At 44.0% G+C, this 15,599-nt stretch overlaps 1 protein-coding gene across 2 annotated transcripts in view; it reads right to left on the bottom strand.

Annotated features, from left to right (window-relative positions):
* LOC137375787 (dedicator of cytokinesis protein 2-like) overlaps positions 1–15,599 on the bottom strand; it is a 690,449-nt gene that overhangs the window by 147,985 nt on the left and 526,865 nt on the right. For both annotated transcript variants that reach the window (XM_068043220.1, XM_068043218.1), the window contains exons 38-40: positions 6,121–6,240; positions 4,622–4,711; positions 1,370–1,474 (exon numbers count right to left, since the gene is read on the bottom strand). In XM_068043220.1, the coding sequence (XP_067899321.1) occupies positions 1,370–1,474; positions 4,622–4,711; positions 6,121–6,240 (315 nt within the window). The remainder of the gene's footprint in view (positions 1–1,369; positions 1,475–4,621; positions 4,712–6,120; positions 6,241–15,599) is intronic.

Genomic DNA, 15,599 nt, shown 5'->3' with positions numbered 1-15,599 from the left:
CCTCCAATGCCTCTCCACCACAGTCCAGCTGGGTGGAACTGCACTTGCCTGGTTCTATTCTTATCTATCTCATCGTAGTCAGAGAATCACCTGTAGCAGCTTCTCTTCCCACTCCTGCACCATTAACTCTGGAATCCCCCATGGATCTATTCTTGGCCCTCTCCTATTTCTCATCTACATCCTGCCCCTTAGCGTTATCCTCTGAAAACATGTCAGGGTCCACAGGTATGCTGACAACATCCAGCTCTACCTCACTACCACCTCTCTCGACTCCCTCATTGTCTCTAAATTGTCAGACTGCTTCTCTGGCATCGAGTACTGGATGAGCAGAAATTCCCTCAGGCTAAGTGTTAGGAGGACTGTAGCCATTTACTTTGGTCCTTGTCACAAACTCCCTTTCTTATCCATTGACTTCATCCCTCTCCCTGGCAACTGTCTGAGACTGAACCAGATTGTTTGAAAACTTCTTGTCATTTTGACCCCAGGATGAGAGCTTCCGACAACGTATCTGCACCCTCACCAAGACCACTTACTTACACCTCCGCGACATCACCTGACTCCACCCCCGCTACAGATCATCTGCTGCTGAAATCCTCATCTATGCCCTTTTTTTATCTCTACATGACTATTCCAACACACTCCTGGCTGCCTCCCACATTCTACCCTCCATAAACCTGAGGTCATCCAAAACTCTGTTGCCGTGTCCTAACTTGCACCGTCCTGGTCTCCTATCACCCCTGTGCTAGATGACCTACATTGGCTGCCAGCTGAGCAATGCCACCATTTTAAAATTCTCATTATGTTTTCAGATCCCTCAATGGCCTCTCCCCTCCCAATCTCCGTAACCTCCTGCAGCCCTACAACCCTCCAACATCTCTCGGATCCTCCAATTCTGGTCTCCTGCACATCTTCAATTTTAATTGCTCCACCATTGGCACCCATGCCTTCACTTTCCTAGGCCCTAAGCTCTGGAATTCGCTGCCTAAACTTGAAGGTCTCTTCTTCTTTCTCCTCCTTTAAGACACTCCTTAAAAGACACTCCTTAAAAACCTACCTTTTTGGCTGTTTTTGGCCATCTGTCCTAACATCTCCTTATGTGGCTGAGTATCAAGTGAGCTTTTGTGAAGCACCTTGGGATATTATTACATTAAAGGTGCCATATAAATGCAAGTTGTTGTTTATACCCTATCATGATTCTTAATCATTTTAAACACCTTGATCATATTGCCCCTCAATCTCCTAACCTCCAGGGGTTGCAAGCTGAGTTTACAATCTGCTGTTGTAATTTAGCCCTCTCGTCCTGGTACCATTCTAGTCAATCTGCACCGCACCCGCTCTGAGGCTAAAGATTCAGATGTCAAAGACTCACCCTGAGAAATAGTGGAAAACCACGGCCATAAAAACCAACAGCGAAATAATCTGGAGTCGGCCGCAGGATTTTCATGATATTCTCATAGAAGGTGGCTTGCTGTTTCTGCAAGTAGACGAATAAGGCCGTCAGTTATTTACAAACTCATCACACCATAAGCGGAAAAAAATGCTACAAAAGTGCAATTAACTTTCTCAAATGTTATTAGAATGCTTTAAGATGATTTAATGTCGCAATGCGTGAAGATGATTCACGAGTCACACGATTCCAGAACCCTTTCACTTAGGTTTGCATTATTATGCATTAATATGGGAGGAAGAGCCCACAGAATCTTGTCTCTGTTCCATCACAGCAAATACCACAGTAAGAGATAGGTTATGCACCTACTGCGCTATAAACAAAGCTTGTAGCACAGAGACAAAAGTTGAATAGATTATAAATTGTGTAAACACCTTACAATGCAGAATCTGCACTTTTCCAAGTTATGGGCAGATAGAGCTTACGTTAGCACAATTGTATAAGAATGGAACATATTCCTTCGATTCGTCCCATTAACATCTCATGGGCAGACAGAGACCCACAACCACACTGACAGCCGAGAGAGGGAGTACTTCAGGTCCAGAAAACCAGGTTGTAATTTTTGCATGTCATCTTATGATTTAATATAACAATGTAGAACAGTTATATAAAGTCTAATGCTGTTATTAGTCAATGTAACAAACCATGTTATTAGAAAAACCACTCATGTGTAGAATCATAAGCAGAGTTATTGTCATCGAATTAACAAACCTTTGTTGCAAAGGGAACTATAAAGTCTGCTAACATATGTTTACAGTATTCAATGTGAAAACATGCAGGCCTGGAGTTTACTCCTTGGGCACAACCCGGTCCATGCACCTGAATTACGCCATTTTGCCGATGTTAATTTACATCCAAGGATCATCCAAATCTTATTAGAGCATGTCCAAACTCCAAATGTGCATGAATTAGCAAAAATCAGCAGAAACAATTGGTGCTCGATAAACACTGAACCTACCGTCTAGAAGTACAAGGAAGCTGGTGTATGAGAACACTATCACCTCCAAGTTCCCCTACAAGTCACACAAAATCCTGAGTTGGGTATATATCACTCTTCCTTCATCATTATTGGGTCAAAGTCCTGGAATTCCCTACCAGCTGTTTTGTGGGAGCACCTTCACCACATGGATTGCAGAGTTTCAAGCAGAATGTCCACCTTCTCAAGGGCAACTAGGGATGGGCAATAAATGCCAGCGACACCCATATCTCCAGAATGATTTTTTTTTTATAAAGGACTCTATTTCTTTTTTGAGTCTCAACATTTCATGGTTCAACTCATTGAATTATCACTCATGCACATCAGGCGCAGCACGTTTAAGAACTTGCAATCGGAGAAGCTCTTCAATTCATGTACAGCCTCCTCAAGGGCAGAGGAACAAAGTCGTGGTCACCTGGTGGGGAACTGTAACCATTTACACCAGAAATGACCCTACTTTCCATCCCCAGTCTCTGCTGAGTTGGTGGATCTCAACGCTACTGGGGGAGTGAGGGTGGGAGGGAGGGCAGCTGGGTCAACAGTAGTTGATTCTGAGCGGGCGGGAAGTGGTGAAAAACAGGTCAGCCGAGATTCTTGTTCGCTGTCCTGTCGGAAAGTGTGTTTTCAGAATTAAAAAAAAAACTTAAGAGACTACAGTAGAGGGTTTGACAGAGTAGATGTTGAGAGGCTATTTCCCCTCGCTGGAGAGCCTAGAACTAGGGGTCATAGTCTCAGGTTAAGAAGTTGGCTATTTGGGACTGAGATGAGGAGAAATTTCTTCACTAGGAGGGTTGTGAATCCTTGGAATTCTCTATCCCTGCGGGCTGTGGATGCTTAATCAACGAGTATACTCAAGGTTGAGATTGATACATGTTAGACACTAAGGGAATCATGGAACATAGGGATAGGATGGGAAAGTGGAGTTGGTATAGAAATTCGGCCATGATCTTATTGAATGGCAAGCAGGCTTGAGGGGCCATAGGACTGACTCCTGCTGCTGTTTCTTATGTTCTTATGTCAATGTGCATGGTGGCTGAGGATAGTGGGACATGACTGAAAGGTTCCCCCATTTACCAGTAGCCTGTTTGTGTTTGTTGTACAGGCTGACACAGGAGCAATGGCACTAGGATGAGGTAGAAGAGGAACCTTACTCCTAACAAGAGATGGACACTGAGAAGAGAGCAGGAACATTCAGAGCTTTTTGCCCAAACTATTTTGAAAACTAACTGATCTGCGGAATGATAGATGAATCTGACTCTTCACCTGGTGAGCCACTGTTGCGTCCAGTCTCCGTCATCAGCGTGCTACCCTAGGAGTTCTGCCTCAGTAAATGCAAGTGGGCCCGTGTCTATCTTCAGCACAGGGGTACTGTTCAAATCATAACTGTGATGTGAGAGGAGTGGTGGGTGGGCGTTTTTAGCCCCCTGCCTCATTTTTGTGAGGGCTTGATCATTGAGATCCCTGGCTTAGAGTGGGCCTTATTTTTAAAAACATTATTCTCAGGAAGTTGACATCACTGGAAAGACCAGCATTAATAGCCCTTGAGAAGGCGCTAGTGAGCCTTAATCTTGAACCACTGCAGTCCCTGTGGTTAATGTATTCCCACAGTCCCATTTAGTAATGAGTTTCAGGATTGTGACCCAGCGTTGATTAAGGAAACACAGTAATATGTCCGAGTAAGGATAGTGTGTGCAACTTGAGGAGAAATTGGAGCTGATGGTGATTCCATGTATCTGCTGCCCTCGTCCCCCTGGATGGTGGAGGTCATGTGTTTGGAGGGTAGGCAGGGCTGCGATAGAAGCCTTGGAAAGTTGCTACACCTCAGTCTCTTGAGATTCCTTCGAGGAATGGTCAACCACTAGAGCATCAGCCAGTATTTAAGGAACCAGCGAAGGTTAGCAAAGAAAGTTAGAAAAATATACATTACCTGGTGCCTGGCCGCGAGACCTCTGCTAACTGGGGATGAAGACAGAACAGGACGAGTTTTTAATTTTATTTATAACCCCTCCTCCAACCCCGGGTCAAGCTGAAGTTCGGGGGAGGACTCCATCCGGTGGCTGCACTTGGGTCAGGTAGACAACGGGCACCAAAGGAGAAACATCAAACCTTGGATCTTTTAAAGTTGTTTTCCGAATGGACCGCTTGACCATTGGCCCTTTGGAACATGTTGTCATGGCAGGCTGCCTGTGGGCACTTACCAAGTTCTGGCTCAGAAGCTCGTAGTCAAAGATTTCCATTTCAAACTGTTCTGCTAGCTCTTTGCAGAGCTTCAGGGCTTCCTCCCACATCTAAAAGAGAAACAGCATCCATCAACAAGTAGCCACTGGTTTGTGCCAACAGTAAGAATTTGCAGGTATGGGAAGGGGGAGGTGATGATCTTAGCAATAGTGAATCTTTCTGTGTTCTCTTCCTGTGTGTGCTCAGACAATCAATCCCTTCACCACTGACAATTGGGTTTGTATCCAGTTCAGACTGCCGAGAGAGAATTCCCCCCATTCTCTCATTAAGGGCTGTTGTCAGGAGTTGTATTTTCCCCTGAAGCTTATGACACCACAATGCTTTGCATTTGGCATGCATCATCCAGCTCTTCACTTTGGGGAAGCTGGTTGCAATTTCATCAGGAACAGTCCCTGGCAATCAGTGGCAGGTGGGGTGATGGTGCTCCATGACACAATTGGGAAGTGTGGGGGTGGTGGTGAAGGCTGAGAGATCGAGGCCATGATCAGGTGGAGTGGTGGGGAGTGTGAGAGTTCGGGGGAGGGTGGGAGTTTGGAAGGAAGCAAGATCCCCCCACCCCCGATGTCTCACAAGGCAAGCTTCAGCCCCAAAATCTCAGGCTCCCCAACCACCCCCAACTCGCTTCCCCAATCTCTCAGACTTGAGCACATAACCCAAGCTAGCACTCCAGTGCAGTGCTAAGGGAGTGCTACACTGTCAGAAGTACCATCTTTCAGATGAGACATTAAACCAAGGCTCCATTTGCTGCCTTCAGGTGGATATAAAAGATTCCACAGCACTATTCGAAGAAGATCAGGCAAGTTCACCCCAGTGGCCGGCCCAATATCACTAAAAAACAGGTTATCTCGTCATTATCGTATTGTAGTTTTTGAGACCTTGCTGTGTGCAATTCCTACATTCTAACAGTGACTGCACTTCAAAAGTACTTCATTGACTCTAAGATTCTTTGGGATGCTGTGAGATTGTGAAAGGTGCTTTGCAAATACAAGTTCTTTATTTACTGCTTTCTGTTCTTAATAAAACCTAATTTTTGTAGTTTGTAGCTTATGATATTTGACCTGTTATTTGTCTGTTCAGTACTGTGTAAGGCATTCCTTGTGTTTTTCAGTTGGTTTATCACCTGTAAGAAAGGGTTTATTGCTCACCTGAGTGTGTTATATTATCATATGCTTTCCACACAGGGTTATGCTTGCTAGGGACAGAAGTCCTCTGCATTTAGCACAAGAAGAAATATCTGTTGAGAGCACTAATGGGAAGACCCATGCTGGCTGGCACATGTTCAGTCCAAAATTACATTACCCTTGCTGGTTGGCACACGTTGGGTCCAAAATTATATTACCCTTGCTGATTGGCACATGTTGCATCCAAAATTATATCACCCTTGCTGATTGGCACATGTGGTGTGTCCAAAATTATATCACCCCTGCTAGAGATTCAATCTCATCCGTTTTGCACTTACCTTTCCCTGGTCAAAGTAATTAATGATGGTTTTGTACAGGTTTTCTTTCAGCTGCCGTTGTGTTTGGGTATTGTGAAAGTCTCTTGGCATAACATGGGACATACATTGCTCATCCGACCACTAAAGTAGAGGATAAAAACTGAGTCAGTCCACACATGAATAATCGTTTCTTGCCTGTAAGAGATTTCTTTTGAGGATGACATTCCTTTTATTTTCTCTCCTTTTTTCAATGTTCTTGGTTTCCCTACAGCAACACCAGCAGGTGCAAGAGAGATCCATGAATACTCTTCCCATTTAGTTTTTTCCCCCTCCCTGTTGGGCAGTGTATAGTTCTGTGCTACATCCCCCCACTGTTACCACATCTAAAGATTAGCGAACCTGCTTCTAGATGATTGGAGTATTAAGCAAGTGGCAACAGGAGCCCACTTTCCCCTCACAGGTAGCTTTTTGGGAAGAATTAGTTATTACTGTGTCTTTTGCGCCTCTATTCAAACCCTGCCTAGCTGTAGGTTTTGACTGAGCTGGGATTCTTGGATGCACTCTCTTCTGTTCTTGGGAATGCTCTTAGGAAACACTTTCCACACATTGAGTGAAAGGACCCTGCTATTTAACCCAACAATTGGGCCTGTCAGGAGGTGGGGGAAGGGTTGTCTTCCTGTGGGGTGGTGCCTGTCCTCCACTTAGCAACTGCATCAGAGTCATGATTGAAATTGGGAAGTTGCAATGTAGAAAATCACAGGCACCAACCACAACTCTTCAGACACTCCGTGGTAGAGCTGCTCTGCAGAACTGACCCTGAATGAAACATTATAGTTGGTGATACATGAGATAGCTCAGTTAAGTGCGGAGGTTGAATCTTGATAAGGTTCATTGATCTAATGGGTTTCCAGGAAGGCTAGTTGAGACCAGTATACTGTCCCATTTAAGAATTAGGTCAATGCTATGATGGAAAGACAGCAGGATTGGTATTCTGGGAGAAAGAAGTCATTCGGACTTCCTCCCTTATCTGGCCCTATTTTACGTGAGCTACTAAATCAATGGCAGTATCTTGAAGGACATCACTTAATGATATTCACTAATCTCTGATTCCTAGAACAGCCAGGAACAAGATAATCCAGAGACAAATAAAATTCCCACAGAACATTTGGTCCTTCCTCATTCCTGGCATTATCTCACTCCGCTTTCTCATGTAATTTATGTTTGATTCAAACTACCAGGTCTTCTGTTCCTACAGACTTTGCCATCATAACAATTTAAGGCTGCTGAAAATGGGACAAATTTCCAAACAAACAGTAAAATGAAACAAGGAGAATAATTGACAGGGGTGAAGATGGGGTGAAACTTTCACATAGAATTCCTCAGTTTAGGAACATACAAACATATGAATTTGGAGCAGGAATAGGCCACTTGGCCAATCGTGCCTGCTCCACCATTCAATAAGATCATGGTTGATATGATCGTAACCTCTACTCCACATTCCCGCCTACACCTGATAGCCTTTCACCCCCTTGCTTATTAAGACTACTGTTTATTTTATTTTATAAATTTGTTCTTGAGAGGTGAGCAATGCAGGCCAGGCCATACTTGTCGCCCACCCCTAGTTGTCTTGAAAAGGGGTATTGTGCTGCCTCCTTGAGGGTCAGACTAGGTAAGAACAGCAGGTTCCTTTCCCTGAAGGGCATGAGTGAACTACTAGACAATCTGGCAGTTCTCCATAGTCATAATGTTACTGTGCCTAGGTAAAAAAAGGAAACAATTTCATACAGGTGAATATGTGCACTTAATATTACCTATACTACAAACTGTGTTTCCAACTGTTACGACCAGATGAATAAAGGTGTCGAGGGGTCCCTCTCAGCCTTTATCTGGTCTTACTGTAACAGGGTTTAATTTTAAACACACCATGTTTTTAGCTCACCCTTGGTGAATCCTTGTTCGTTGCTTTCCAATTATAAGGCAAAGAATCCAGCACAAACAGGTTTTCTTATGTTTAAAGAAGAAAGATTGAAATTTCTTAAACTTAAACTCTACTTCGGTTAATCCCACGCTAGCATGCATAGGTGATCCACATATGCAGATAGAGACAGAGCAGAGCAGAAGAAATAAAGTGGAAAAGTTTGAGGCAATCTCTGAAGAGGGTTTTTGTTATGGATCTTCAAGCTCACTGTAGAGTCCTTGATTATAGGTAGATCTTGCTTTTCATTGGAGCCCAGTATTCCTCTTAAATCCTATTAGCTGTAGGAGATTTTTCCCTCTTGGGGTTCATGTGTCTTCAGTGGATTTGGAGTTCTGTGAGAAAAAGATGCGAGCAGACAGGAGAGACTGTGGTGAGCCAGCCAGGAAAGATCTTTTCAGTCCAGGAGCAAACAGACACTCTGAGTTCAAAAAATCTGTGGCTAGTTCAAAAATTCTGTGGCAAGTTCAAAAAACCCTGAACCAGCCAGTTAGTCATATGACCAGCTGGTTTAACCAGTTTATGGATTGTATCACCTTAGCAGTCTCTGAAATGCTCCTCTTAGACACAATACCTGGTGATAAAAGTCCATTTTAGGATAACTGGATAAGGGAAATAACCTCTCTTGTCCCTATTGGTATGCAAACGTCCTCCATCCAAGTCTGGCAGCCCTTGGAACAGGCCTTCTCTTCTTCCCAGCAACAATTTGAAGTTTAATGTCCATATGACAAAATTAATATGCCTTATTCTTGGCATGTGGGCACCCAACATTTTTTGATACATGGAACTTAATTTTACCTCCAGCACCTATGTAGATTCATCATATAGCTTGTGAACTCCATTTTTCCAAATTTCTTAATGTCCCGACAGAGTTGAACTTTATCCAGAGGGTGGTTAGAATGTGGAACTCACTATCAGGCTGAATGGTCAGTTCTGTGATGTATAATTCTACGTAATGCTATGAAGTGAGTATTGAAATATAAGGAACAATGAGACACAGATCTTTAAAGGCGAGTTTAAGGGAGCAAAGAATTATTTTCTTCGGGAAAATTCAGGGTTTCTCTGGTGTCCGTATCATAAAAAGGATATAGAGGGACTGGAGAAGAGGCAAAAAGAAATTTAGAATGGCACCAGAACTGAGACGTTACGTCTATCTGGTAAGATTAAATAGGCTGGGGCTTTTCTCTTCATAAAAGAGAAGACTGAGCAGTAACCTGATAGAAATCTTTAAGATTTTGAAAGGATTGGATAGGATTGACATGGAGAAGATGTTTCTTCTTGTGAGGGAGACCAGAACTAGGAGCCATAAATAATAGATAGGCACTAATAAACTGAACAGAAAATTCAGGAGAAACATCTTTATCCAGAGAGGTTAGAATGGGGAACTCTCTACCACAAGGAGTAGTTGAGGTAAATAGCATAGATGCAGTTAAGGGGAAGCTGGATAAGCAAATGAGGGAGAAAGGAGTAGAAGGATATGTTGATAAGGTTAAATGGAGAGGAGTGGGAGGGGGCTCATGTGGAGCACTATCACCAGCAAGGACCCATTGGACCAAATGGCCTATTTCTGTGTTGTAAATACTTTGTAATACTTTGTAAAGTGGGATCTTGTGAATGATTAGGATTAAATTGGGATTCAAGGTAGGATTCCCACTACATTTTAGAAAGAGTCACCTCAACCAGCAGGAGATTGAGAAGAGTGGGTGATTAGAATGCTGGCCAGCTTTATACCACTTATATTGAAACTACTTTGGATTAAACTGTGACAGCTTTGGCAAAAACGTCACTGTTGAAAGACAAATTCAAAACCGATATTGGGAAGTTCTGCACAAAAAGAGTGACAGAGATGTGGAATGAACTTCTGAGTTTTCTTAAAATTAGAGTAAGCCCATTAAGTAGTGAAATGAGGAAGGTCAAGGTGACAGAAATATGGAAATCAACTGTGAATGCTGGAGCTTTCAGCACTGAGAATAATAGAATTTTGTTAGGCAAGGTTATCAAGGGATATGGAACAAAGCCAGGAAATAAATGGAGTTGAGGTGCTGTTCAGCCATGATCTAATTGAATGGAAGAGCAGGCTTGAAGTGCTGAATGTCCTACTCTGTTCCTAATGTACCAAAATATTTTTATGAGGCATACAGTGGCACAGTGGTTAGCACCGCAGCCTCACAGCTCCAGCGACCCGGGTTCGATTCTGGGTACTGCCTGTGTGGAGTTTGCAAGTTCTCCCTGTGTCTGCGTGGGTTTCCTCCGGGTGCTCCGGTTTCCTCCCACATGCCAAAGACTTGCAGGTTGATAGGTTAATTGGCCATTATAAATTGCCCCTAGTATAGGTAGGTGGTAGGGATATAGGGACAGGTGAGGATGTGGTAGGAATATGGGATTAGTGTAGGATTAGTATAAATGGGTGGTTAATGGGCGGCACAGACTCGGTGGGCCGAAGGGCCTGTTTCAGTGCTGTATCTCTAAATCTAAATCTAAACTAAACTATATCCTGGAATCATTTAGGAAACAGTTGGGTTCTGTTATGAGGAGTGACAGTGGGAATAGGCAGGATTTTCTTGCTGGGTGATCTAAGATGCACCATATGGCTCTGCTCACCAAAATAGTCCAAATTGCTTTTTTCAAGATTAGCTATCATTTGATCATCTCCATGAGATGTTTTTTAAATTTCATGCAGATACCATGACTGAGGACAGAGCACTGTGGGGTCGGGTTGGCTGATGGTCGACAGTAACGTCACCACATTTACTGTGAATTTCCACATCAGTGTAGTTACAATTTCAATTCACACTTAAAACTCTGATGGTCTGGTTAAAAGGCTTCAACACTCTGCTGATCCAGGCTCAGTCATAAGTCAACTATACTTCAGCCAACCCCTTTTCCTTGCATACACATGGTTAAATCACCTAAGGGACGTCGAGGGCTGGATTTTATAAGCTCGCCGCTTCAAAGATGGTGGTCCGCCCTTGCGGACCGCACATCGCGGAGCTGCCATGATTTTCAGTGCAGCGGCTCATTTAAATGGCCAGGTCAGACTGCCCACCTCAGTGAAGTGGAGGGGGTGGGCAGTCCGTCCCCAGCAATGGCATCAGGTGCCCATGCCATTTATGAAGGGCTTCAAGCTCTACATCTCAATTTACATATTTAAAGGACTAGTGAATTAAAATAGATTTGGAAAAATTAAATAAATGTTTCTAGCCCCTTTCCCACCCCCCAATAACCATATAATTCATTCCTTGCCCTCTTCTCCCCTCGAAATACTTACCTTGTGCACCTGAACTTCCCCCCACAAAGTTCATACACAATGCACTTTACCCCTTCCCACCATCCCCTAAACCAATCAAAGAGTTTGATCCCACTCCCCTCCCTCCCGCACTGAAATACTTACCTGCTCCCCCTCCCCGCCAGTGTCCTGTATTGGATCCCCAGATGGATATCCGATGGTGCGGGAGTGCTGGCCAGTGGCAGCAATATTGCTCCTGAACGGATGGCGGGAGCAGGTAAGTAATTTATTCTGTCATTAACATTATTTTGCATATTTAAATTTGCCTTCCATCGGCGAGCAGTGGGGAGACCGCCACGAGGCCTCACCACTGCCTGCAATATCGGGCCAGGCCTTCCCAGCGTCGAGGCCTGTGCAGGACTTGCCAAAGGCATTTCTCAGGCCACCCCATCTGGAACCCCGATGTCGGGGCGGCTGTAAAATCCAGCCCCGACAGTCAGTTTTGCTGGGCTGAGCTAGAAACTGAAGGGCTATCAGCATTGGACGCCTTTCCTTAGATGCTTCCCCACCTAAGCGCTTCCCCTGTTAGCTAACTCCCCACAACCAGCATACCAAACGTTAGGACAATGAACATGGTAAATTATATACCAGTAGGCTTCCTGGCCCATTTTTGGCCTCCATCCAAGTCTGGCAGCCCTTGTAACAGGCCTTGTCTTCTTCCCAGCAACAATTTGAAATTTAATGTCCATATGACAAAATTAATATGCTTCATTCTTGGCATGTGGGCGCCCAGCATGACATAACTCATTAAAGTCATTTTTTGATACATGAAACTTAATTTTACCTCCAGCACCTATGTAGAATCATCATACAGCTTGTGAACTCTAGTTTGCCAAATTTCTTAATGTCCCTACAGAGTTGAACTTTATCCAGAGGGTGGTTAGAATGTGGAACTCACTTTCGGGCTGAATGGCCAGTTCAGTGCTGCATAATTCTATGTAATGCTATGAAGTGAGTATTGAAATGTAAGGAACAATGAGACACAGATCATTAAAGGCAAGTTTAAGGGAGCAAAGAATTTATTTCTTCGGAAAAATTCAGGGTTTCTCTGGTGTCCATATCATAAAAAGGATAGAGAGGGACTGGAGAAGGGGTAAAAAAAAATTTAGAATGACACCAGAACTGAGACGTTACATCTATCTGGTAAGATTAAATAGGCTGGGGCTTTTCTCTTCATAAAAGAGAAGACTGAGCAGTAACCTGATAGAAATCTTTAAGATTTTGAAAGGATTGGATAGGATTGACATGGAGAAGATGTTTCTTCTTGTGAGGGAGACCAGAACTAGGAGCCATAAATAATAGATAGGCACTAATAAACTGAACAGAAAATTCAGGAGAAACATCTATACCCAGAGAGGTTAGAATGGGGAACTCTCTACCACAAGGAGTAGTTGAAGTAAATAGCATAGATGCAGTTAAGGGAAAGCTGGATAAGCAAATGAGAGAGAAAGGAGTAGAAGGATATGTTGATAAGGTTAAATGGAGAGGAGTGGGAGGGGGCTCATGTGGAGCACTATCACCAGCAAGGACCCATTGGACCAAATGGCCTATTTCTGTGTTGTAAATACTTTGTAATACTTTGTAAAGTGGGATCTTGTGAATGATTAGGATTAAATTGGGGTTCAAGGTAGGATTCCCGCTACATTTTTTTTAGAATTAGAACATTACAGCGCAGTACAGGCCCTTCAGCCCTCGATGTTGCGCCGACCTATGAAACCATCTGACCTACACTATTCCATTTTCATCCATATGTCTATCCAATGACCACTTAAATGCCCTTAAAGTTGGCGAGTCCACTACTGTTGCAGGCAGGGCATTCCACGCCCCTACTACTCTCTGAGTAAAGAAACTACCTCTGACATCTGTCCTATATCTATCACCCCTCAACTTAAAGCTATGTCCCCTCGTGTTTGCCATCACCATCCGAGGAAAAAGACTCTCACTATCCACCCTATCTAACCCTCTGATTATCTTATATGTCTCTATTAAGTCACCTCTCCTCCTCCTTCTCTCCAACGAAAACAACCTCAAGTCCCTCAGCCTTTCCTCGTAAGACCTTCCCTCCATACCAGGCAACATCCTAGTAAATCTCCTCTGCACCCTTTCCATAGCTTCCACATCCTTCCTATAATGCGGTGACCAGAACTGCACGCAATACTCCAGGTGTGGTCTCACCAGAGTTTTGTACAGCTGCAGCATGACCTCGTGGCTCCGAAACTCGATCCCCCTACTAATAAAAGCTAACACACCATATGCCTTCTTAACAGCCCTATTAACCTGGGTAGCAACCTTCAGGGATTTATGCACCTGGACACCAAGATCTCTCTGCTCATCTACACTACCAAGAATCTTCCCATTAGCCCAGTACTCTGCATTCCTGTTACTCCTTCCAAAGTGAATCACCTCACACTTTTCCGCATTAAACTCCATTTGCCATCTCTCAGCCCAGCTCTGCAGCCTATCTATGTCCCTCTGTACCCTACAACATCCTTCGGCACTATCCACAACTCCACCGACCTTAGTGTCATCCGCAAATTTACTAACCCACCCTTCTACACCCTCTTCCAGGTCATTTATAAAAATGACAAACAGCAGTGGCCCCAAAACAGATCCTTGCAGTACACCACTAGTAACTAAACTCCAGGATGAACATTTGCCATCAACCACCACCCTCTGTCTTCTTTCAGCTAGCCAATTTCTGATCCAAAGTTCTAAATCACCTTCAACCCCATACTTCCGTATTTTCTGCAATAGCCTACCGTGGGGAACCTTATCAAATGCCTTACTGAAATCCATATACACCACATCCACTGCTTTACCCTCATCCACCTGTTTGGTCACCTTCTCGAAAAACTCAATAAGGTTTGTGAGGCACGACCTACCCGTCACAATACCGTGCTGACTATCGCTAATGAACTTATTCTTTTCAAGATGATTATAAATCCTGTCTCTTATAACCTTTTCCAACATTTTACCCACAACTGAAGAAAGGCTCACAGGTCTATAATTACCAGGGCTGTCTCTACTCCCCTTCTTGAACAAGGGGACAACATTTGCTATCCTCCAGTCTTCCGGCACTATTCCTGTCGACAATGATGACATAAAGATCAAGGACAAAGGCTCTGCAATCTCCTCCCTAGCTTCCCAGAGAATCCTAGGATAAATTCCATCTGGCCCAGGGGACTTATCTATTTTCACACTTTCCAAAATTGATAACACCTCCTCCTTGTGAACCTCAATCCCATCTAGCCTAGTAGCCTGAATCTCAGTATTCTCCTCGACAACATTTTCTTTCTCTACTGTAAATACTGACGCAAAATATTCATTTAACACTTCCCCTACCTCCTCTGATTCCACACACAACTTCCCACTACTATCCTTGATTGGCCCTAGTCTAACTCTAGTCATTCTTTTATTCCTGATATACCTATAGAAAGCCTTAGGGTTTTCCCTGATCCTATCCGCCAATGACTTCTCGTGTCCTCTCCTTGCTCTTCTTAGCTCTCCCTTTAGATCCTTCCTGGCTAGCTTGTAATTCTCAAGCGCCCTAACTGAGCCTTCACGTCTCATCCTAACATAAGCCGCCTTCTTCCTCTTGACAAGCGCTTCAACTTCTTTAGTAAACCACGGCTCCCTCGCTCGACAACTTCCTCCATGCCTCAAAGGTACATACTTATCAAGGACACGCAGTAGCTGCTCCTTGAATAAGCTCCACATTTCGATTGTTCCCATCCCCTGCAGTTTCCTCCCCCATCCTACGCATCCTAAATCTTGCCTAATCGCATCATAATTTCCTTTCCCCCAGCTATAATTCTTGCCCTGCGGTATATACCTGTCCCTGCCCATCGCTAAGGTAAACCTAACCGAATTGTGATCACTATCACCAAAGTGCTCACCTACATCTAAATCTAACACCTGGCCGGGTTCATTACCCAGTACCAAATCCAATGTGGCATCGCCCCTGGTTAGCCTGTCTACATACGGTGTCAGAAAACCCTCCTGCACACACTGGACAAAAACTGACCCATCTAAAGTACTCGAACTATAGTATTTCCAGTCTATATTTGGAAAGTTAAAGTCCCCCATAACAACTACCCTGTTACTCTCGCCCCTGTCGAGAATCATCTTCGCTATCCTTTCCTCTACATCTCTGGAACTATTTGGAGGTCTATAAAAGACTCCCAACAGGGTGACCTCACCTCTCCTGTTTCTAACCTCGGCCCATACTACCTCCGTAGA

This window comes from Heterodontus francisci, chromosome 12, assembly GCF_036365525.1.
Source record: "Heterodontus francisci isolate sHetFra1 chromosome 12, sHetFra1.hap1, whole genome shotgun sequence".
NCBI lineage: Eukaryota > Metazoa > Chordata > Chondrichthyes > Heterodontiformes > Heterodontidae > Heterodontus > Heterodontus francisci.
Note: the sequence above shows the minus strand (reverse complement) of the source record. Positions and strands in the feature narration are given on the sequence as shown.